Here is a 26257-nt window from a genome sequence, read left to right as displayed (position 1 = left end):
TAAAATTGAATTTTTCTGTGATCAATAAAGGAAACTATTCAAAAATTAAATTTAGGTCCTTTTATCCATTACTCTATAAGTTTGAAAAAAGATCTTGCAATTAAAGATGGAAAAAAAAAGTACTGACATAGCGGCAAATAGATTATTTTTAGTCAGAGGAAAACTTTTGAAGAAATATTTTTTTGTGGTACAACATCTGGGTGTGTATTTAGGGTTACCATATATTTGAATATATGAAGTCAATTATGCATTTAGTACATTAGATGTCCACTGCGAAGCTCAGGTAGGCGGAGCTCAAGCTTCCACAGAGGTGGGCCGGAGATGAAGGGGATAATGAGGGTCCTGGCCCTCCCTCTGGCCACCATTGGCTCATTAGGCGAGGCTGTGATGTTCTTTCTTAACTGAATGAGGTCAAGAGGATGGAGAGAGGGTTGGAAACAGATAAGGGGTAATTAATTGAATACAGTGCTAAGTCCACACATTTTGAACCCAAAGTATGGGATGAGAACGTTGTCACTCTGGGGTACCTTGGAAATTGCCTACAAGAAGTGCCAGTTTGTCTTCAGTGGTGCATTCCATGAGGAAAGCAGAGCCAGGAAAACCATTCTGATCAGTTTCCTCCATGAGCCCCACCTGAGGTCTTGGTGAAAGAAGTGCTTCTCCTCCCCAAGGACAGGGAAGCTGTGCCATCCCTGTCTACGATCTGCATTTCAGGGACCAGCTTTTGTTCTCCTGTTCTCGACATGGTTGGGATTCCTTTCCTTGGTCTTCACACCACTATGTTGCTATTCTTTTCTTCTCCTCCACAGACTTGCCACGTCGAGAATCTTCCAGCCTCAGTTAGGAGTATCATTACTTAAAGGTAGAGTTAATCTATCGTGATAAGGCTGATGTGCAAGCTTTGATGATGGTATGTGTCACACACTTTTCTCAGTTCTTTACATAGTTAACTCATTTACCCTCACTGTAACCTTATCTGACAGGTTAATAAACTCCATTTTACAGATGGGGAAACTGATGCTTAGAATTGTTTAAAACTCAAGGGCTTTTCCAAGGTCACACGACTAGTATAGATTAATTACTGATTTAGTATAAACTCTGTGTTTAAGAATAGAATTGTACCCCTTTTTGTATCTTACTTAATAACAAATATACTTTATAATTCATGCTCCATAATATTACTCATAATTAGCAATAATGTAACTAGCATACTGAGTTTGTTGTAGAAGAGAGTCTATTTTTAAGGACTTTCATTCTCCACTTAATTGGCAAATTATATTTGTTTTTACATTAGTATTTAAGACATTAACCATATAATTTATTTCTCATAATACAACAAAAAGGTAAGCCTAGAAAGAAGACTTTAGCTTTTAGATGCATGGGAAGAAAAAAAATATCAAATCTAAAGATGTAATTTTATATATCTTTTTATTAAGATTGGATTCTGGGATTATTTTTTTAAAGCAAATATATAGTAAGTGGCGCTAAGTAAGTGTAAGTCTGCACGTGATATAAATAATGTGTGGGAAATTAACTAGCCAGTTGTAAGTGATAACCCTTTGTAGACAAGCCCTGTTGTTGCTCTAGCCTGTGCAGAGAAAGGGTAAAGACTCACTCTTCCTTCCCACGTCATCCTCGCCCCTCCAAAATGATCTATCTCCACGAGTATCGAGCAACTATTTCTCAGGACCCGAGATGCAAGTAAAGTTTCTAAATAAATATGCAAACACAATTCATTTATTCAATATACACCTATAAGTGAACTAAACATGCATAGCCAATACATTTAAATGTGGAAGGACAGGATTTCATAATTCTACTGCAGTACGATGCAGCATTTAAAAGAATCTTTCATATGAATTTTGCTCCAAGAATGCGAAATTGCTTGTAGAGTATACAAACTTGGTACATTAATTTTCAAAAAATCTATTTTAGTACAGTGTTTTACTTAACGTTTCTCCATTCTAAGCATTATAACTATTTTATTTATATTTGCATTGCTTTATACTCTTCAAAGACGTTCATACCAGTTATCAGGGAATTACAAGTTTTTTCTTAGAATCATGGCGTTGACATCTTTGCTTGATTTTAAGCTGTGTTCTGTGTTTGAATTGACACTATTCCAATGAACATGGTGGCTGCCATCACTGTTGTTTTCTGAGTTTGTGTCAAGATCAAAAGAAAATATGATGTTGTAAAGGCTGGAAGTGATTACTCATTTTATTTTGAGGGCCATGGTCCATTACTCAACTTGGTAGTTGGCAGATCAAAGATATGACAAGAAATACTGGCGCAGATGCAGTGTGAGGACACCAGGACACAACTCAGGTGCAAGACAAAGAGGGTGCTCATGTGACTTCATCGACGTGACTGAAGCAGGAGACCCTCTGAGAGAGCTGTGGGAGATCTGGCTGCAAACACAGGCGAGGCCAGGGGCTGGGGGTGGGGGTGCTTCACTGAACCCAGTGCGGAGGCCCTACAAGAGTTTGGAGCACAGAGAGGTCCTGATAAAGGGCTGCTTGGATAAGAGAAAATGGCCTAAAAGAAGAAAACTAATCTTAAAGACTCTAAAGGAAACCAAAAAGGGTGTAGGTGTTGCAAAGGTGGATTTGTAAAGCAAATTCCAGAATTCCTAGTTTAGAGGAACACCTGGAAGATCCAAATAAGTAATTGCAGGGTGAAGAAAACGTAGTAACACTTTGCTCAATGGGGTGCAGCAATTCATCCTTCTTTTGGCCTATTTGGCACTTACGCAGGGCATATTTTTATAAATATTATGTCATTAAATAAACAGCAATTCCATGGGGTAGGCATCAATATTAATCCTATCTTGCAAATGAGGAAACCGAGGCGCAGAAAGGTTAATTAACCTGCTCCAGCTCATACAGGAAGGGGTAGCAGAACTCCGACGTGAACCCCCGGCAGCCTGGCATTGATTGGAACATGTGATAACTACACCTTGTTGTTAATATACAATATCGATAATTAATTATATTTATAGGGATTAAATAACACATGAGGAATGCATGTAAACTCATGACCCCGGAAGGGTAGGAAGGTGAAGCTGTTTTGGGAAACACACCTGGTGAATGTTAGGCTAACATTTCACACCAAGTTCTGCGAGACATCATCAAATTGCCCATTGGTATGAGATTTTGAGGCACATCTTTCTGACTTAAGTTTGCTCCTGATTAGATCGACTAGTGTCCAAAGATGGATGCAACATGGTTTTCAAATGAGAGAACTAAAATGCGTCAAAGAGATAGAGAGGTGCATTAAACCCTGGCACTGTCTCCCGTAGGAAATAATCGAGGAAAACAAGACTCTGAAAGGAAAAGCACGTGCTCCGAAAATTATAAGATTTAAGTCACCAAAATTTCTGAAATTCTTTGAACTTGATTTAAGACATCCATTGTAAATCTCCATTACTAGAGCAATTAAATGTATCAAGTTTAAGTTCTTTCAGTAATCCGTTTAAAATTACTTTAGGATGAATGAATATAATTTTCCTTAATATGAATCATTTGCTCTTCTTATAAAGAGCCTCCTGAAATCGTAATTAAAATTGAATCGTCATTTAGAGTTTTGTAATGGAACTAAACTAATTAAAATTAAATTAGCTTGGTAGAAAGGAGCGCATTGATTTTTCAGTTAATTCTTCTGTACAAAAGCGCCGACCTGTGAAACTCACTGTCAGCTCAGGCTGACAGAAGGAACCGCCCCTGAGCGGGTCTTAACCCACAGACACCTGTTTCTCAGGGTCGCAGAGGCTGGAGGTCCAAGACCCAGAGCATTAACTGTATGATCTGTAAGAATTGATAAAGATTCAATGTTAATAAATATTTTATTGAAGATATTAATTTATTATTTATTTGATTGTAAGATAGTTGAAAATATATAATGTCTCAATCTGCCTGTTTAACACACTAAACTAGATTCAGATCCGTAATGAAGAAACTTGTCCACCTAAATAATATCGAGGGTGTGCGATGCCTCACATCACACATGGACGTTTAACCTCACGTGGAAATTGTTCTGGGGCCTTTGAGAACATTGTGAAATTCAGAACACACTAATTTACATGAATTAACATATGCATATGCTCCGGAAGCTTTATTTTAAAAGCACAGAAATAGAAAACTGATACTGAAAGAATGACGGAAGTCTATTTTATTTCTATTTTAAACCAAGTTTGTTTTCATTGCTAGAACAAATCAGTCGACCTCTCTCTCTATATATGAAATCTATATTATTTAAACTGTGCAATTCCATTTTTCTCACAAAGAATATCTAACAATTGCATATAATGTTCCTATTTTTAATTAAAATTAGAATTAAAGAATTAAAAATTAGAATTAAAAGATAAATGGCAACAACAGACTGGCTGGCCTAAGAAAATAATGTTTAAATGGAATTGGCCAAAAGACTCAAGGGTCAATTTACTTTATCAAAATACAGGCAGGATATCTTGTTCTACTATGCCTCTCTGAAATATTTATAATCCATTAAATAATTGAGGATAGCAGTGTGGGATTCTTTCTTATTTTATTTCATCCAAGGACATTATACTTTGTCCAGTAAATAGAATTAGTGGAGATATTCAACAAGAGGGAACTTGTTTTCACTGTTTGTTTGTTTGTTTGTTTGTTTTGGTGAGGAAGATTGGTGCTGAGCTAACATCTGTTACCAATCTTCCTCTTTTTGCTTGAGGAACATTGTCCCTGAGCTAACATCTGTGCCCATCTTCCTCTATTTTGTATATCGGACTCCTCCACAGCATGGTTGATGAGCAGTGTATAGATCCACACCTAAGATCTGAACCCTCGAACTCTAGGCCACTAAAATGGAGCACATGAATTCAACCACTATGCCGCCAAGTTGGCCTCTGATTTTTTGAAAATTTCCTTTATCAGATAATATTTAGTAATTATTCTTATGTAAACATACAGGCTTATAATATCCTGAGAAAATTGGATGTTCAGAATTGTGTGTACATTCACAGATGCAATATTAGATTAGGGAATTCTAGGAGACACTCATCTCCATCATATCTGCTTTCTAACTCTGCCCCTGCTTCTTATCCCTGAGATATCACAAAATTTCTCAAAGATCACAAATATCACAAAATATGCACTTTTCCTAATTAGTCAACAGCTGTTCAGACTGGCATTTAAATATCCTAAGCCAACCAGAACTGTCCTGGCCATAGCGATTTGTCAGGAACAGGCATGTGACTCTATCTGGGCCAATCCGAGGAAGTCCAGGCCATGCACAGAAGCCATCTTGGGAAGGCTGTATCCACTGGGCAACTTGACGTTGGGATTACTACACTATATGTCATGATACAAGAGCCTGGTCTGTGGCAGCCCAGCGAGGAGGGCAGGGAGCTGCCTGGAGCTTCCTGATGGGCATGTGAAGCCTGAGGATAAAGCCAACACCCAGTTTGGCCAAACAGAGAGATGATGAGGTATCAGTTCCCTGATCTCAAGGTTGAATCCTTGATCAAACCTCACCTGAAGCTATACCAACTTAAGGACTGTTCAGTCACATTGCCAGTAAACCTTCATTTTTACTTAAACTAGTTTGGCTACTTTATTCTTTAACTTTCAGATAAAAAATATTGAATGATACACATATAAGGCAGGCAAAAGGTGGCACAAGAAGGGGCTTGCTCATTTCTACTGGGGTTATGCATCACGGAGAGTGCTTAATGATATTATTTCCAGTATCCTAAATAAGTGATTAGGTAGAAATAATCCTAAAATGAATGAATGCAAATAAAAATTATTTCTCTTTCATGTGTGAGTGACCTGATAAAGAGGAAAATCATTCTCAGGTCAGGTGTTCACTAGAAATTCTATTTAAGATCACATGTTTATCAGGGAAAGATAAAATAGCATGCTTATCATTCAGCCAACATTATCCCAGTGTCACCTATCACCTTTGGAATGGACTTGCAAGTTTCGGCCATGGATGGATCATTCTTATTTCTGTGATTTTAAAGGAAGGAAGATAGGCAGGGAGTATTAATGAATCAAATTTTGAGGTCAAGAGAGAAGCTTCTGAGGGAAGTAATCTCTGTTTGCTTGACCATCATCTCTTGCATAAGGCACAGAGCTGGAGTTTTGGGATAAGATGGCCCCCACTGTAAAGGAAAGGCCAGCCTACTGAAGGGAGGCAGAAAAAGTGAAGACAAGGCTAACGGAGTGGCCATAGTGTGGGGCTCCCTCTTGGGACAGTGGGGTAAGGGGCTAGAGAAAGGGAACACGTGAGATGAGGCAGCCCGACAGAAAAGAGGGGTGTGCACTGCTCGCTGATGGAGCAGCATGGAGAAGGGCTCGCAGGTACAAGAACCATGATGATTTGGGACCTGCGCAGGCTTTCTGTGCTCGAGCATGGATACACGTGTGAGCCGGGCAGCATTTGGAGAGTCAGTGGGTGAAGGGCCTCGTGAGAGAGTCAAGGGAGAGTTTGTCTTGAATGTCATGGGGAGAGAATGAAGAGCTGCTCTTAAGGAGGACGGATGGATGGGGTTTGAATTTGGGTAGATCACTCCAGGAGCTGCGGCACCCGGTGGGGGGTCTGTCCTGGAATCTTCAGGACACGAAGGTGAGAGAGCCTTCGCCAGGCTGGGCAGAGAGGATGGACGGGGAGGCTGACGTGACTATGTGTGGAAGGCAGAATCTTCAGAACTAGCCACTAATTAGATGGGGAGAAAGAGAGAAAGAGAGAAATAAGAACACCTCCCAGAGGCCACATGGGTCACGTGGTGGGTTTTCGTGCAGCCAGATGGACTGGAAGGGAAATCAGGACACAGCAGGCAAAATACAAAAGGCTAAAAGCAGAAAGGCGCACGCACGGCCCGTGGGCTCTCACGGCACAGCGCGATGGGGACAGCGTCTCAGATGCCTACATTTGAATCTTGCTGACTGTGTGACCATGGGCAAAGGTCTCAGATTCTCTGTGTCCTAGTGTTCCCATCTGTAAAACGGAACTGACAATAACAGTGCTTACTTTCCGGGGATGTCTCGGGGATTAAACAGGCTAATACACATAAAGAGCTCAGAGCAGCGCCTGGTCCAGACAAGGGCTCAAGAAACGTTAACTATTATTTCAGTCCCAGGTACTTCTCATTTGATATTTTAGGGAACAGTGTAAAAGTCCAAATAACAAGAATAACGGTATAAAGATAATGAATCTAGATAAAATAGAATAACAGCAAAGGGAACATTCTAATCAATCGACTACTTAATGTTACGTCTGTGGAACAAGGTTTTGATTTCATTGGGTTGGGAGTTTCTTCTGGATCTTAAACTCTCCCATTCAGTAATTTCCAACCTGAGGAATACGGGTTCTGAGCACTCTAGAAACTCTAAGATCATCTACAAAATACTGTATCTTTTTTTCCTGAGACAGTGGTATAATGTTGCTAAATAATGCGGATAATTGAAGAGATTCTGCACCACGGGAAAAAATCTGGTGTTACTAAGTTAACAATTCAGTAGTTTTACAGGTCATGAAATCTTACTTTCACAACTTCCCCACCCGCCTCTGCTTTATCAACTGGTAAGATCAATGTGGAACATTGTTACTGACTCCCGAGGGACCCAGAGAACTCACAACTGAGGCAGAGGATGGTTAATCTAGACAAATATCAGATGCAAGGATGTTAGGCAGTTTTCAGTAACTTGAGAGAACAGATTGCAAAGCCCTCACGTGCTGAGCAACATGACTGAGTGGCAGAATGACCAGACCCTTTAGATGTGTAGGCAAAGTTCCATTTTTAAACTATGCAAGCCTTCACAATTCTAAGCTAAATTCCTGATAATAGCACAGTCCTCAGATTTACAATAATCGGCATCCTAATTCCACCATGTTAGCATAGCACCTCGTTTCAGAGTACCTAATTAAGATTCCTCTTACTCTCCAGAATGACCTCTTGAATATCTCCAGAACACACTGAAAGAGCTAATTCAGCACTCAAATTTCAACAATGGCCACTTTGCAAAAGTATGCCACAGTGATCCAATCAAAGGGTTAAACTGAAAAGAATAAAACTACTCTTGTAAATTGTTACCATCATTGTACCAAGGAGGACTCACTGGTTTTCACCAACATAGTTGTCAAAGATTGTGTTAATTCAGTGTGGCTTCTAGCTATTATTTTTCTTTTTGCTCCAGATGACTTATATCTATGTGTATATATTTTTTCCTTCATAAATATGCTTGACATATGCTTTAGTTTCACTCTTTTCATCAGTCATAAAATTTTAGAGCTGGAAGGGGCTGACTTTGCAGATGAGATAACTAAACCCAGAGCTGTTCACATCCACCCCTCCGGGTCGCTGTCCAGCACCCCAGACTCCTGCCCGCCCTCCTTGCCAAGCTTGGCGCTGTGTCCTGACCGCACCGTGCCCTGTCCCCACTGGATGAATGAAATGAAAGCGTGTGACCACCTACCCACACACCTTGGCAGAGGTGCACTCCACACACGACGGCCCCCACCCAGGCACGTAAGCTTGGTTGCACCTTCTAAGCGGTACCCCGGGAAGCAGGAGAAGGTCAGCGAGTCCCCAACTCCAAATTGAAATCCGATTCTGCGGCTGAAGGCAGGGACGCCGGGATCATCGCATGGTTCCAGGTCGTATTCTGAGACACGAAGAGACACAGCAGATTGCGGGAACTTGGGTAAACACTCAAAAATTACTTAGCAAGAATAAGACAGTGCTACTATTAAAAAGACAGACCTATATATATATTTCCAAACTCTGCTGTAACTGTCATGTGGATTGCTTTCCTTTGTACTATGAGCTCTCTCATGACAAATGTCATGAATTATGAATATTTTCAAAAATAGGCATATAACATATCAAATAAGATGATCCACTTCAAAACTGTCACTTGAACAGTATGAAATTATTTTACTGATATTTCTAATTGCTAAGGTCAGTTACTTCCCTCCTCTCAAACGTGCAAAGGCGCTTTAGGACAACAAAGACATGGAAAATAAAATGAAAGGGAATACAAGGCTTATGTTGGTGGAAAGGTTTTTGTAAGCAATTTCACCTTTAAAATATACCTCTATATGGAAAAGCAAAATGTTTTCCTAATTTCAATCTATAACCCAGGCTTTATAGAAATGTAATGGAAAATAGTCTGTAAACTATTAGAAATTTCTGTTAACTACTCAGGAAGAAAGTGCTAGGTCGAGTTTACAAAGAAGGAATAACGCCTGGTATATTGCTGCATTTTGGCATTAATATCCAAAACATCAGGACTCATAACAACATTTTGTATTTGCCGTATTCTTTCAAGTCTCGGTACACAGGTGCAATGCCATTCTGATTGTCGTTGGTCTTGTGGCCCATCATTCAGTCTGTGTTTTTGTCACTGGGAAGTTAGAGAGTATGAGGAGTGCTGACTTGTTGAGTTTTCTCCCTCTCACTGCCTGTGTCTCTTCATTCCATAAGGCCCAGTGTTTAGACAAATAGGATCAAACAGTGGGCCATGTGCCTAAGGAAAGACAGTTAGGGATTAGAGTGGTGGGAAGCGCTTTAAAGAAGATAAAGAAGCAGTTAAAGGGGAGCATTGTTGCAATGAGTGGGGGAGTCGAAGACAGTTTTCTACGTTGTTGTGGGAAAACTAAGCTAATCTTTCTAAAAAACATTGTCTCCATTTTCTCATTTCCAACTATCATCTTTCAAGTTCTAACTCTAAATTTTGGATTCAATATTCTCAATGAATATATTAAGCCCAACTCTTCCTTTTTCCCCATCAGTATTTTTCATGTCTAATACCTCTTTTCTGTTTCCACCATCCACTAGCTTAGTCACTGGCCTCTCAACCCCACAACAAACAGACTCTCTTCCCAAATATTCCTTTCATATCACTTAACATATTGGTCAGCATCTAATGTCCATGCTTTCTATATTGTCTTTGTCCTGTTTTTCATTTAGGCAAAACACCTACTCTGGATTTCTAACATATTCAAACTAATCTGGCCTCTCTGGAAATATGCTGATTAAGTTGACCTATTTTTAGTATGACCTGAGGAAAAAAAATAGATACCATCATTTAATTCAATTCAACAAATATTTATTAAAATATCATGCAGAAAACCTAGTGGGAGAATCTCTAGGAAACACTAAAATGAAGATGTCAATATCCAGGGAACTTTATCTCTCACCTTATAGATGTCGCTCTCCTCCTAACGTTCTCTCAATTCAAATCCTATCTTTCCTGTCATTTCTTTAACAACAATTGAAAACTCTTGCCAAATAAGAGAACAATCTGATATTATTTTACACTAATCTTATTGTACTACATAGAGAAACAACACAACCTTATGGTTCTTTGCTTAGTGTATATTTTTATTTCATAGTTCCAATGATGTCTTCTGGAAGATGACTATAGGAATAAGAAGCCTGATCCAATGTCATGAGATTAGGCGGATTAGTTCTATCCTCCTATGTCAAGTAATATTAGGATTCTTTCGTTTTAGTTGTCACTCACTCACTATTATACAGTGTACTTTTGCATTGTGTACACTTCCATTTATTCATCTAACAGAAGAAAAATGTATTGCCCTCAGGATTCTGTCTTTTCTCCAACTCAAGGATTTTGTTCTTAGAATTTACCCTCTTTATGTTTCTTCACCAATTCTCTTGGTTTAGTCCCATGAGCACATATTACAGGGTCCATTTTATGAATGAGATACACCAAACCAAATCAACCACCCAAACAAACAAAAACCACTCTCACGACCTGACAATCACCCAGCCACCACCCCATTTTTCTGGTTACCTTTAGCACCAAATCTTTGAAAGAGTTGGGGATGCCTCCCATTTTCACCTCTTCTCATCCCAGTCATTCTTCACCCCATCCATCCAGGCTTTTTTCCAAAGCCCTCCAGTCAAGCAGCTCTTATCAGAGCCACCATGACCTCTACATGTGAACCCATGGATCAATCCTTAGTCCTCCTCTTACTCAGCCTCTAAGTAGGTCCTGATACACTTAAACGCTCTCTTCCTCCACGAAGGGTTCTCCTTTCTTAGCTTCTGGGTACCATTATCCTCCTAGGTCATTGTCCCCATCTTCTCAGTCGGCTGATTTAGATCCTCCTCATCGTTGCAACATCAAAATGCTGGGCCCCTGCTTAAACGTAGTCTCTTCTCTCTTTGTATCTACACTCACTCCCTAGCTTACCCAGTCCCATGTCTTTAAGTTCCGTCTATTTATTGGTGACCTTCAACATTTGTTTTCTCTTATTTAACCCTCTTCCGTGAACCCCATACTCTTGACAACCTCTCTTGGATATACACCCAAAATTTACAAAACAAAGTTTATATTTTTCCTCCCAAACCTGCTTTACTTCCAATGTTTCCTATGTAGAAAAATAGCATCCCCATTCACACAGGCAGAAAATCTTGACCCCTCTCCATACTTCATACCACACATTCAATGCCACCATCACCACAGCCTCAGCCTCCATCATCTCCTGCTAGGATTATTGTGTAACAGCCTCTCATCTAGGTCTTTGTTTTAAGGTCTTACATGGTCTAGAATGAGCTTTGAAAAAGGTCAGATCGTGTCCATCTCCATTCAGACTATTCCAATGACTTCACATAACACTCAAAATTAGCATCCAAGGTACTTACCTCACCTTTTCATGACAGAGCTCTGACCACAGTGACCTCCTTCTTTATCCCTAAACTAGCTGGCACACTCCCACTGCTGCTCTTCCTTCCTCTGAGAACCCCCTCCCTTCTATTGCCTGGCTTACTCTCTCTCTTCTTTGCAATTAAGTGTCAGCTTATCAGAGACCCACCCTAGAAACTCTGTATATCAGCATCTTGTCTCTTAACCCCCTGATCTGTTCTCTTCTTTCTGATAATATCCTCCATTTACTATCTCCCCACTGGATTACCGACCCTGTGAAGACCCGCCCTTCCTTTTATTCTCCACTATGTCTCCAGTGTCTAGAATAATGCTGGCATCTTGCAGGTGTTCAGCAAATATTCATTGAGTGAAAGAATAAATAACAATAAGAGAATGAGTATTCTACACATTTTCCCTGTCACTAGTGATTCAAGAATGGGAGAGGACACAGTCCCTTCATTTGGATATTCATGTATAGTGAAGCAGACAAATACAACAACATAATGTTGGAAAACACATAATTTTGGTATGCAAACAGTGTTATGGAAATGTAGGAGGAAAAATAATTCTCCTGAGGCAAGAGAGGGAAGGCTGCATGCAACAGATGATGTTAGACCTGGTTGTAAGTTTTGTCTGGTGAAGAATAAAGAAAGGGCCTTTGAATGAAGAGAATTCTACAAACGTAAAGGCACTGAGTTGTCCAACTCTTATCTTTTGAAGAGAATGATAGGGAAAGTATACGATTCACTGAAAGTTGGCATTCAGGAAGAGGAATCAAAGCAAGCGTGGGGAAGGAAGCCTGGAGCACCAGGTGTACGTGGTTTGCAATCAGTAATTGACATCAGGACCGAGCAGGGAGGTGCAGGGCTCTGTCTAAACATATTTGAACACGGAGCTCTTTTTTCACAATATTCCCATTAGTATCTGCAGGGTTGTTGACTGGGAGACATAATCAAGAAATGCTGCTTTAATAAAACCTTCTAAAAAAGACAGAAATGAACTGGACTAACAGGGAAAAGAAAAGCCAGACTTAAAGGGATAGCGATTTTATACAAACATCAGAAGAGTCCCCAGAAGGGTAAATCCTTCATTTGCATAATAAAGTTGCTACTTATTCGGACTCTTAAAAACCAGACTCTTTGTATTAGTGTCACTGACAATTGTTTGCAGCGCAGTTTCAAGGCAAAATCCTTCCAAATGAGATTATTCCTTTAACATATTGAAATAACATGTTTACTTTAAAATTGGCTGTTCAATCATTCAATCAAAGGTGTGTTTTTTTTATTTTTAAAAAGACTGGCTGAGCTTGTGTGTGACACAGTCTAGACAACAATGATTCCTTCTGCCAGCTCTATGGGTCACTTCCAACTGGTTGTGTGCGAATGAATTGTTCCACATGTTTGAAAAGTGTTACCACTTTAGTTTTACATTTCAAAATATTTTAAAACTGCCCCAAAGATCTCTCAAGACCCTGAAAATTGTGTTTCGTTGTTCCTCTTGCTTGCTGGCTCGTTTAGGGAGTTGATGAAAAGAGAAAGCTCCATAGTTGCACTGTGATTTTTGGTAATCAAAAGACTTATTGTCACCTCTGTGCTGGGACCGACAAAAGGAAGAAACAGGTGGTGCAAAACGGACAGAAACTGCACAGGTTCAAGAGAAATATCTTTGGAAAAGATCCGAAGATTCGCATCGCTGCCACTTTCTCTCTTTGGAGTGTTCCATTTAAATTCATTTTGGAGGGTGATGAAAGTAAGACAGAGGGACTGACCCTCTCATAGGGGTGCTAACTGAGATCCACCGGGGAGAATATGGAGAGAGGGAGGTTAAGGTATTAGTGTTAGGAAGATCTAAGTCTTTGATATATGAAGCGGCCAATTTCATGATTACCACTGACTAAGGCAAATTTCCAAGAACTCCAGTAGTCTGAGCCTGTCCTGAATGCTGGCCTAATGCAGTGAAATTCTAGGCAAAATCGACACTGTCAGATTAAATCAAGTGACGATTGGTCAAAATCCCAGGGAGGATAAAATGTTCAGAGCATCTTAAAATCCCCATGCCATCTTTTTCTTCAAGATAGCATTTCAATTTGTCTATTATGCCTTACCAAAACTGAAAAAAAGACAGCATTTCATTTTATATATTGTTAACGATCATGCAATATTTAGTAATTATTAACTTCCTAATATGTAAAATATGCAAGGATAGAGCCACCACCGATGTAAAGGTGGAACACAAAACCTTCTACCAAGAGTTTTAGTTTTAGAACAAGAGATATAAATTGTATCAAAGCATCTGTTAAGTGGCACTGAATGTTATTAGGGACTTTTGGGAGCTTAAAAGAAATCACTGTGATTATGGGACTCAGGAAGCGCCTTATGAAAATTATATTAGATCTGGGCTATGAAGAAGGAAGTGGAAAAACTCTTTTCTCAAGCATCATATGCACAAGTGCAAATTAATACAATTGTTTACATCCATCAGAAATCTTAGAGTGGTAATTCCCTATCTATTGACTCGGGTGGATCTGAGATACTGCAGGAGACCTGATCATTATACACTCAACAAACATTGTTTATGTGATTAAATCTATCTTGCAAATGCTTGACCAGTATTCAAGTCTGTATAATTTTTTTCTCATCTGTAAAATATAGTAATATCATTCATAGAACATTCAAATTAAACAATCTAACCCACACCAATAATGTTCAAAATAACATAAACCTTCACAATATTATCTATGTATTATAACTAAAAATAAAAATATTACTTAATTTTGGAACATCGTTTTGTCGCCATATGTGGTTGCATCAAACTAAACAAAAAGCTCATCCTCCATTGTGGATGTTTGCATTTTTTTTTTTTACCTTAAAAGTGGTTTTCAATATAAGTATTGGCATCTCCTGAAGGTAAGAACCAAAATAATGAGATGACAGCTGATTCTGAGTATGTCTCCCAATAAGGACAGTCTCCTCAGAGATTTTGATGGAATTGATGATGACAAGTGAGTGAGAAGGGCTTTTCAGGAGAAGGTAGTGATATTAACAATTTTTCTGGGATGAGGATTTGCTAATTATGTAGGGCAAAGTGGCATTTTGTGGATGCCAGGTAGACGTCCTTGCATCTTGCTTCAAGCAACTGATGCATATCATTGACCAGCCATTTATCTGTAATCTCACACACACACGTGCACACACACTCACACGCGCAAGTGGTACTACTATTGCCACAGTAGAGAATCAGCAGGGGAGACTAACATACCTGAGAATGTGATATTGAAGCCCTCGTAGGAAATGGAAAAGTCTGATATAAAGCGAAGCTGGGCAGTGAAGTTTCCAAACAGGCCTGCCTTGATAGTATGAGGCAACACCGACCCAGTGAGCCTGGCCACGGGCTCCGTGAAGCTCCCATCCTCTGTGATCAGCAGATAGTCGTGGGAGCTCTCAAGGTGAAAGGTGTGAAAGACCATCTGAACTCCTGAGAAACAGGCAGGGACAGAGATTGGCAGAGTTAACAGTTGCTGAAAAATCATTTCTTCTGGGCTTAGAGACATCGAAGTCTTGAACCAAATATAATCTCAATATACAAACCTAACTTTGAAGTTTGAAAGGAAAATACAGAGAATGGGCAGACAGAGAGGCCTTTAGAAATGAAAGAAGGAAGAGGGATAAAGAGCAAAAATAAATAAATGCTGGTGTGTGTAGGTAGAGGTGTAGAGAGAGCATAGGTAAGTATAGGCATAGAGACACATAAAAGCATAGGTATAGATATAGATTAGACATAGACACAGGGACATAGATACAGAAATAGATCTATAAGTACAACATGGTGGGGTGTTGACAATGGACGGTATTCAGGAATGGTCACTAGGCTCGTAGGGACAGTCTTTGTCCCTGAGTGACAAAAGACCAGATAACTTTCCCATTTACATTAAACAAACCTCCTTTAGAAAATCTTAGCTTGGAGGTCTAGGACGTAAATTTATGCAGCTGAGGGATGACTTACTTGAAATCACAGTTTTATGTGCCCCTAATGCATATGTTCTCATATTGACCATACCCACAAAGTATTATTTCTGGATTTCTATAGCGAAATTAATAAAATTAACTATGACTAGGTCCTTTTGTAATTAAAATGCATATTTTTAAGATTACAAAACTTGGCTACTCCTAATTTGTTTCTTCTTTATTCTTAATTTCCTTTAAGACCAAGTACTTCCTTAACATGCATTCATGATGGCACAGTGTAATACAACATATGTAATAAAATATGTCAATTTAATATCAAGTTGAGTTCACTTCGAAGAGGAAAGACAAAGTCTACATAATATTTATGTGATCAAAGTTCCAAATTATCTCCTTAAAAATGACAAGTGTAGTCACATACAAAAAGATCCAGCGCACAGTCCTAAATTCAATGTTTATAAATTACATTTCTTGCACAAAATGCAAATTTTCCTGGTCTTTACTGTACTTAACTGTAAAGGACAGACAATGAAATCTACTCCGTAAATCATCACTGGATTATGTGAAGATAAATGACTTATTATGTCTAATAATACTAGATGAACTTAGAACACAAGGCAAGTACAAAAAGTTATCATAGATTTATCATGGAAAAGAGGAGTTTAGATAATTTCTTATTTCTTTTATTTAATCAATATTCATATTTTACTTAATGTATGCCTCTTTTCCTTAGAATTACACCTAATTTTCAAGTTTATATTCAAATGGATGAATCTAAGTTATCTGATAGAGAGAAAAACAAGAACTCTGCTTTTACTTGTAGCGCCAACAAATTAAAGACCATTTTTTGTCCAAAATCTTATAAAAAGTCAAAATTAACAGTTGAACTGTGTGTGAGGAAATTAGTTATCTCACTCATCCACACATTAATAACTTATCCTTTGTTCCTATGTTTGTCTCTTGCTAATTATTCTGCATATTTGAAATCTACACTATATTCTTACCTTTTCCATGAGAAACTTCAATGGTCCATGTACAGTTTAGAGAGTTTGGGTAAAAATCTGGAAACCCAGGAGAAAGGACTGTCCCACTCTTCCTATGGATGTAACCTCCACAAAGGGCTTAAAATAATAAGAAAAGAGTATCATCGTACTAAAGTTCCACAATGATTGCTAGAACAAAATAGTCTTAAAAGGACATTTAATTTGCCCAAGAACTAAAAACATATCTGATGTCACCTCCACAAAAATAAAAAAAACACAAAACTTCATTTTACTTGCAATTATAATATGGCAGTTCACGTGGACACAAAGTAGTGCAAACCCTAGAAAAATAACATAGTCTAAGGCACAGAAGTTCAAGTAGAACTCTCCTGTGATGGCTGATTTTATGTGTCAACTGGATTGGGCCTCAGGGTGCCCAGGCATTTGGTCAAACACTATTCTGGGTGGGTCTATGAGGTATGTTTAGAGGAGATTGATATGTGAATAGGGAGACTAAATAAAGCAGATTCCTCTCCCTAATGCGGAAGGGCCTCGTCCAATCAGTTGGAGCCTGGATAGAACAAAAAGACTGAGCTGCCTGCAAATAAGATGGAGCTCCTCTTGCCTGATTGCCTTCAAACTCAGCATCATCATTTTTCCAGACTTCAGACTGGAACTGACACCATGCGTGCCCCTGGGTCTCCAGCTGGCCACCTGCAGATCTTGGGACCTGATAGCCCCCCTAATTGCACAAGCCAATTTCTTCTAATAAATCTCTTTCTCTTTCTTTCTTTATAAACACACACCCCATTGGCTCTGATTCTCTAAAGAGCACTGACTAATTCACCCCTTACACAATTAGAGCTTCAGAAAGGGTGCAGGTTTGCATTTTCTAGAGCTGCTGGTCTTCTTAGTTGTACTTCAATGAATTTAAAGCCTCTACAACAAAACATGCCCTGGTCAATACACCTCAGAGACTCATTTTCGAAGGAAGAAAAAGTTGTATATAGTCACTTGAACAGGAAAGCAGTGACATTTAGAAAATCAACGTAATGTGGAAGTTTAAGTGCCCGGACTCTGACGTCAGAAAGCGATGAGTTCAGACACCGACCCTGCGACTGGCTGGCTCTGTGGTCTTTGGTAAGATACCTTCACTATTGTCTTACCCTGAAAATGAAAATTGTGATAAAACCCATCTCTTAGGGTAGCTGTTTACAATGATTGTCACCATAGAGCAAAATTTACACGGTTCATCTACATTAAATGCCCAAAATATTAGCTGATGATAATTATTAACAGGTATTAGATCTTCAAGTTATCAATAATGTAATAATTTGAATAAACTCGATATGCCCTCATTTTGCAAATATTTGAGTATTGATACATTCTCCGGATGTTTTTCTTTTCTTTCTTGTCTTAAACCCTATCAAGCTTTCTGGAGAAGGTAGAACTGAACTAAAAAGGAATCAAGGTGATGGAATGAACAAAGCAGGAGGCTCAGGCGTGGATAAGGCGATTCAGGTTCCAGCTGAGTGTCAGTCAGGGGTCCTCTGGTTTTGACATGCTCCTCAGACATCTCCACATGTGGCCAAAAGCCCATGTGTGTCAACAGCACAGATCCAAGACCCAGGCTGCCAGACTCACTCAGCAACTCCTGCACTTACTGGCTGGTGACACAGAGCATGTTTCTCTGCTACCCTGTTTCTTCCTATGCAAAATGAGCAATAACAATACCTCATGCTCAGGTTGCTGTGAGAATGAAATGAGCTAACTCGTGTGAAGGACTGAGAACACTGTCTCTCATACAGAAGCACACAATCAGTGTCGGGCCTTACTCTTCATTTCACAGGATGCCCCCACTGTCTCTTTCAACATGATCTCCTTCTTTGCACATATGTGATTATAATTCCTTTTTTTGAACTAGGTAAGATTAACTATTATTAAATGACTGAGACCTGGAACAACGGTTTCCTATTAACATGAACATCTTGAATTACGTTTCAGAAAAGCTAGTTCCACAAATAATATTTGTAAGAGAATGAATTAATTTGAGAAAGATATGATATTTCTCATCACATATTTTAAGGGAACAAATAATGTCTTTGAATATGCAAACCAAATGGAAAGAGCTATGTAAAAATGGGCAAGATAGAAACTTTTTAAATGAGTTCTAGAATATTTTAATAATTTCTCATGAGATTTTCACATCTTAAAGTTACATTGACTCTACACTTCCTTATGAAAGAGTTAACAGTAATGTAACAATTGAAATCAATTTATGAAACAAGGAGTTATTGAACAGCTACTATTAACCAGGTCTTGTCCTCAGCCCTGGAAAGATAATAACAGACAAAAATAACAGAGAAAAATCTCTGCCCCCATGGAGCATACATCCTATTTGATGATGAGAGAATATGACCCTAATAATATGAAGAGTAGATCAAATACAATGTTGGAAGATGATAATGCCAGAGAAGAAAACTAAGAGGGAAAGACAGATAGGATAATATAAATTTATGTGATAATAGAAATAGGGTGTTTGGGAGGCCTGACTTGGGAAGAGGCCTATGAAGAAGGACTGGAGAGGGATGAGGGAGCCATTCGATGGCTGATGAAGAACTTGAGCTGAGAGAAAACAACAAGAACAAAGGCCTAAATCTAGAGTGGGCCTCCTGGGAGATGGACAGAAAGAAAGCCAGTGTGGCTGGGAGGGTGAGAAGGAAACGGAGAGCGTGAGGGGAGTTTCCAGAGGGTAAGGGCCTTGGCTTTTCTCTGAGTGAAATGGAGGTCCACTGGAGGGCCCCGCACAGAGAATGACACGCGCTAACATAGGTTTTACCCTGATCGCCAAGCTCTATGTGAGGATGGGGTGAGGGTAGCAGAGAGTAAAGCAGATAGGATTCTGGACCAGAGGAGGTGCGATCAGAACCTGCCCATATTTTGAAGGTAGAGACAACAGGATTTCCTCATGAACGTGATGTGGGAGCCATGACAGAAAAGGAGGGCCAGGGATGGTTGTCAGGTTTTAAGCCTAAGTGTGAAGTAACTGAAGGCAAAGGATGACCTTGGGAGAAGCAGGTTTTGAGAGTGAACTGGCTCGGTTTTGGAGATGTAAGCTTGATGCCTACTAGACGTCCACGTAGAAGAGGTGGAATTGCAATTAGATATGTAAGTCTGGATTCCATGGGAGAGGTCTGACCAAGGGAGAGAAACGAGAGCATAACCAGATGAGATCATCAATGCAGTGGATGTAGATGTAGATAAAAAAACTAAAACCTGGGATATTCCAATGTTAACAGTTCAGGGAGATGAGGAGTCTTCAATAAAGGAAGCTGAGGAATGGCCAAGACAGTGAGAAGACAACCAGGAAAGTACGGAGTCCTGAATATACAAGCTATAGATTGGTAACTCTTCATTTGTCTGTCATTGGATTGACGTAAACTAGGACATTAACTTCTCAAATTTTTCACAAAGATTTAACCAGAATGAATGAAAAATATTTTATGTAAAAGTGAGTTATCATGTATTCAGTTACTTATCAGTAGCTATTACTTTAAAATTTGCATACATTATATAAACTGATAAAAATTAATCCATATCCAGTTACATTTAAAAATTATAAAATTTATCAGCCTTTGTTTTGTTCTTTCTGTTAATGTCAACAGAATAAATTGTTTGATCATATGGTGGAGAGAAGCCTGGAAGGGAAGACATGTGACCACTGTTTGATGTTTTCCATCCATTCAATGTAGAACTCAGAAGTCGCTAACCAATCCCATCAGGCTGATATTTAGGAGCAAAGTAGGACAGTAAGTTACAGATAAAGCAAGTCTGCTGCTTATTTTGATTCATATATGTGCAAACATAATGTAGTCTAATTCACACATGATGAATATTTTGTATAAAAATAACTTTGTCCACAAAGCCTACAATAATTTTTAGGAAAAGGACATTTGATGTACAGAGAATTGCACTGATATTCCCATCTGAAACTGAAGAGAGAAGGGAGTAAAATAAGAGACTCGACTTACATTTTAGTGTCCCCATGGGTCTATGACTACATTCATATATAGACATGAATATATTTCCTTCAGCAGAGCTACAAACACAGCTGCATATAATTTGAATTACAATAATCTATTTCTTCATGCACTGTAGAGTCTTTTCTGGGTAGTTGTAAAAGATACACTAAAATTTTACTTTTGCTATCCTTAAGGCTCTCATTTCTTGAAGTTTACTTTCCTATTTCTATTACCTAACCATCATCAAGGACCCAGAGACATGATATTGGAAATCTCCTGGATGGAGAACTAAGATACACAGAAACTAGGGAAAGACAAAAGAGGCGATATATTTTGAGATCTTTCTCAGGTAATTTGAAGTAGACTGCCCAACCATTGTTCAAGTGCTGTCTTTGCCCTTCTGATTTTATCCATTCATTCATCCAACCATCCATCCAAAATGGTTCACTGAGAAATTTACTATTATTTTCCAAGTACTGCTTTTTGCTCTTGGGCATACAACAACGAATAAGACAGACAAGTCTCTGTTTTTCCAAAGTTTACATTCTACTGGGCAAGGCAAATAATTTACAGCAATAACTAAATAATTTAAGCATAACTATTCTAAGAATAAGAATCTTAATTTATCTCCTAAACTCAAAGTTTGTCTAGGTGATTAGAGTAGAGTCGGCTGGTGAGGAAGCAAAGTGAACATGCAGATGTCCATGCAGATGTCCACTCCCAGGATTTGGAATATTGAGTATGTAATAAAAGGATGGAAGGAATGCAGAAATTAATGCTGAGTCAACCCAGCACTAGCAGATTGCTCTGTGATGGGCTGTCGGCTGCCAATTTATTGTAGGGTCCTTGAGTGCCTACTGTTCTTCTGAGTAAAGCCCAAAACCTCCCATGGACTCTGTAATTTCCGATTTCCCGTCATTCTCATCCTCCCCTCACCTGCCCAGACCCTGCCCAAAGTCTTCTAATAAATTCAAGTTTGCAGACAAGTCAGTTGTTTCATAGAACCCAAACCTCAGCTTTAGTAAGTTTATTTTTAAATGTCTACCCACCTGGATTGGAGGAAGGCAGGAATCGAAGCATGTGGACTACATCGTAGGCCTTAGTCATTTTCCACATGAGAGATGACAGTGGGAAAGGGAGAGGAATCAAAGAAGACAGATTCTACTCTCTCCCTGGAAGATCTCATTTATTTCCACAGTGCCAACTCTAACTAAATACCTGATAGCTTTCAAATCACATTGTTTAAACACTGATTTCTTTCTCAAACCAAAGTTGAATTTCCAACTGCATGCTATCTCTGAGGGTAACCTTCAAGTCACTTCTCTCTCCTACACTGCCCATATCTTCCTAAGGAGCCTTCTATCTGTTCCTCACTTCTCATACTTTTGTAACTGATGTGTTTCAGGTTGTTTTTGTCTCATTTATCCCTAGCTCCTTCCTCTTTCCACTTCCTTAAAGAGATTAATGTGTGAAACCACACAGTACTGCCTGATTTGTCTCTTTCTTGTCTCCTCTTCTATTTCCTTTTTTGCTTTAAACTACCAATAAAGTTCTATTTAAAGCAAAAACTTAATGGGGTTACTTTCCATTTCAAATGATTCATGGACTCTTCAGGTCCTAGAGAAGTCATTGATTTTATTCAATTCATTCATTCATTCATTCATTTTAATTAGAATCATTTTCTCAAAAGAAATCTTATACAGAAGCCCTACATTAAAAGAGAGAGATAAATTAGAGCTGCTCAGTTGAAGCAAGGGGATGGATTCCAATTCCTGCCATCGTCCTCAGTTTCACCCTCAAAGAAACCCTTGGGTCTCCACTGTGGGAACTCCATGCACCAAAGTTTCAAATCTCTCACCTACAGAATCAGGTTTATGCTCACAGGACTAGTGTGAAAGGCCTTTGAACTACCTTTGATCATCATCTACCCTCAGCAAATTAACTTCTATCTCCCAAATCCTTCAGGCCTTTTTTGTGCCTTCATGCCTTGATTCTTTCTATTCTCTCACTTTGAATCCTATTCCTTCCTCTCAACTTTATTCTTAAAGATGCGTCTTCAAAGTTGTCCTGTAGGCCTTTCAAGACTCCAAATTGTAACTCGTTCTTTCATCTCTTTATTCTCAATCATTTTTCCTGTGTCTAATAAAGCACTTACTTCATTGGATGATTTAAAAAATGTCTTTCCTCTCCCTGTGCTAAAAGATTATAATCTTTCAACGGTGTAGCTGCAAATACAATTGTTCTCCAATAAACGTTTGTGGAAAGAGTAAACAGTTTACAAAAAACGTTTATTTAATGAACAAGTTTTTTCAAAGTTTTCCTTGCATTTGTGTTTCACCAAATAAAAGGAGGACAATTTATCCTAAGGTTCACATTATTTATACAAAATTTGAATATGCTAAAACCTAAATAGTAAAAATGAGTGAAGCAATGCCATGGAGATATGAAAGACATTGATAGAGTTTATCTTTTTTCATGATGATACAAAATACCATAATTCTGATTTACTCTTTCCTTTTTGAGAGCAATGAATTTTTAAAGGTTTAAATAAATATCCTATTGATGTACCACTTATTACAACAAAAACCCATGTGGTTGGAGAGTTTGCTTAAGATTTGAAAAGAGAACAAAAACAATTCTTACAGTTAAATGAAAATAGTCAACTGTGACTGATGAAAATTCTCCTATCAAACTCTAAAGTCTCCTAAAGTTTGCAGATTTATTAATAGCTTTTTATCATACATTTATTATTTCAATCAAGCAAAAGCAAAGCAAATAGTTTATGTTACTAATCCACTTAGAAGGCTTAAATTTCAAATTTACATAAATTTAAAATAGGAGATGATAAAAGAGATATAAGTCTAGTGTATCTTTATTTTCTATGAAAAACACCCAATATATAGCTGTCATTTCTAGAGCATCTCAGTTAATGGCAAAGTACACAAGCACACAAGGCCCTTTTCAGTCTCTTGTCACTGCATTTCTCCCTGATAATTTCCTACTAATCAATCTATTCATTTTCTATTCATTCTATGTCACTAAACCTCCAGGAATTTGCAGAACGTGCCAAGTCTATCAGCTCCAGGGGAGTCTGATCATTTCCTCTGCCTAGAATACTCTTCACATGTTGGCTACTTGGGAAATTCTCCTCATCACTGGAATCCCAGCTCAAGTGTTGTATTTTCGATGAGTTCTTCAATTTCTACTCCCTAGGAGCTTAAATCAAACTGAGAAGACTATTAAATGACTAAGCGTGTGTATCTATATATGTATGAATGTTTGTGTCCCCCCAAAATTCGTGTTGAAATCCTAATGCCCAATGTGGTGGTGTTAGGAGGTGGGGCCTTTTGGGGGTAATTAGGTCATGAGGGTGGAGCCCTTATGAATGGGATTAGTGCCCTTATAAGAAGAGACCCCAGGGAGCTGCCTCCCTTTCCACACCTGAAGATACAGCAAGAAGTCAACAGTCTGAAACCTGGAAGAGGGTTCTCACAACAACTCGATCATGCTGTTGCGGGGGATGAGAAGTGGCCATCTCAGAATGTACCTCTTTGGTTTATTTTTAAGAAGCAAAGACTCTGAAAGAAACTTTGGCCTTCCTCCTAAGCACCTAAAAGAATTTAAGATCAAAGCCATAGATAACTCTGGGTATAGATAGACTGGGAGGATCCTTGCTAAGACCACTCTTGTCAATGTTCTGTTTATCAAGCACTTGCTTTTCCATTTCCATGTGAATTGCCTTCCTTTTGAAATCCCATAACTGATTCTCCCACCCCCAACATCCTCCTTTGTCTCTACCTGAAGATGGTATTTAAGATGAGAACTTCCACCATTTTGGCAAGTTACTCAGAATTCCTGGATCTCTCTCATGTGTACATGTTATTAAACTTGTTCGATTTTCTCCTGTTATTCTGTCTCATGTCAACTTAATTTGTAGCCCAGCCAGAACAACCTAGAGTGGATAGAGGAAATGTTCTTCCTCCCCTACGCTGTCACACTGACTTTGGGATTCCATAGTCCAGAACTGTGAGAAACAAATTTCTGCCATTTATGAGCTCCCCTGTCTGTGGTATTATAACAGCTCCTACAGACTAAGACAGAATATGAATGATGAGAAAAGATCATAAATTGCTTTTTTTTTTTTAAGATCGGCATCTGAGCTAACATTTGTTGCCAATCCTTTTTTTTCACTCAGCCATGGGGCTGGCCCCTAGATCATCAGTTTTAAAGTTATACTTTATAGAAATTCACAAAGGAGAAACGGACATCAAAAAAGTTAGTAATCCTGGTGACCTGGAGCAATTTCAGAAGAATTTTGATGAGGAAGCTTGAGTGCGACCTGGTCTTGGAGGGTGGGATGATTCAGAAAATAGGATACATAAGTATGCAGAAGGGGAGTAAACATTGTCCGTGTTTGGCTGAGGGGCGATAGAGGGCAGGGTGGTGGTGGATGCATCTGCTGAGGCTGCTTGCTGGACAGAAGTAGCAACACTCTTGGTTAGATACTAAAATATTTAAACAAAGCAAGTTACTCTTATTGAATCAGGAATACATAGAGCATATTCTAACATGTATGTGTTGTTCTTTTTTGAGAAGAATTCAATTCAAATCCAGATTGAAAGCGGATCAGGGTAAGTCTCTCTCTCGTATATGCTGGTTTTCTTTACCAAATCAAGTCTAGTTAATCTGATGACACTGCGTGTCTTCTGTGATGAACCAGGTGCCATCTTTCATCACTGCGCAGTGTTTAAATCATGATCAGAGGACTTTGGCATTTCAATCTTCCCAGCTCTGACTGGAAAGTTTGAAATTAAAATAACTTGAGAAGTTCTATGTTAGCAGTTGCTCAACTGCCCCCTCCAAACAAAAACGTGAAAAAGAGCACTTACATGTGTTCCATTTCTACATTCCAATTTTAGTGGTAATCCAAAATTTAAAAAAGAAAACTATTAAAACTACACAATAATGTACAATAAAGCCACATGTGTTTCATATCATGTAAATATTCAAATAAAATTATTCATACATTTAATTTATTTCATTTCAAATTTTGGATTAAGTGATTTAATAAAATATATTAAAGTTCATTTACACATGAATTCTTATTAAGAATTTTAAGGGTTAGTGTTTGTGCTATAACTATTGTTTATAAAGAACCCTAAAAATATAGTGAATAGTTTTGTATACTATTTATGACATTCTCGGGTTTTACAAATTTTTAATTAGTCCCCTAGCTAGTATCCTTCTGACATTATCCAGTAGTCACATGGGTAACTTTTAGTTTTTTCATTATTACATTTATTATTACATTTTCATTATTACAGTTCCAATTACAAAAATAAAACATAATAATAAAAATTCAAATAACACCAAAAAATACAAAGCTACAAATTGGAAATCTCTCTTCACTCTCTTTGACAGCCTACTTATCTCCCATTAGGAAGGCATTACAGCTGCAATTTTAGAATGTCTATTTTCCAACATTTTCTGTGTATATACTGTGTGTACCTATAATTTACAGATATGTACATGTCCATATACACAACAGACATTGCTCTGTGACTTGCTATTTCTTTCCTCCAAAAAGGGTGGATCATTTTAATTTCCCAGTAATAGTGTCTAAGGAATATGCA

General features: G+C 38.5%; 1 protein-coding gene across 2 annotated transcripts in view; it reads right to left on the bottom strand.

Annotated features, from left to right (window-relative positions):
• The window catches only part of CSMD1 (CUB and Sushi multiple domains 1), a 1833881-nt gene that overhangs the window by 339296 nt on the left and 1468328 nt on the right, over positions 1 to 26257 (bottom strand). For both annotated transcript variants that reach the window (XM_023630572.2, XM_023630573.2), the window contains exons 19-21: positions 16624 to 16740; positions 14916 to 15131; positions 8460 to 8648 (exon numbers count right to left, since the gene is read on the bottom strand). In XM_023630572.2, the coding sequence (XP_023486340.1) occupies positions 8460 to 8648; positions 14916 to 15131; positions 16624 to 16740 (522 nt within the window). The remainder of the gene's footprint in view (positions 1 to 8459; positions 8649 to 14915; positions 15132 to 16623; positions 16741 to 26257) is intronic.

This window comes from Equus caballus, chromosome 27 (genome assembly GCF_041296265.1).
Source record: "Equus caballus isolate H_3958 breed thoroughbred chromosome 27, TB-T2T, whole genome shotgun sequence".
Lineage (NCBI taxonomy): Eukaryota > Metazoa > Chordata > Mammalia > Perissodactyla > Equidae > Equus > Equus caballus.
Note: the sequence above shows the minus strand (reverse complement) of the source record. Positions and strands in the feature narration are given on the sequence as shown.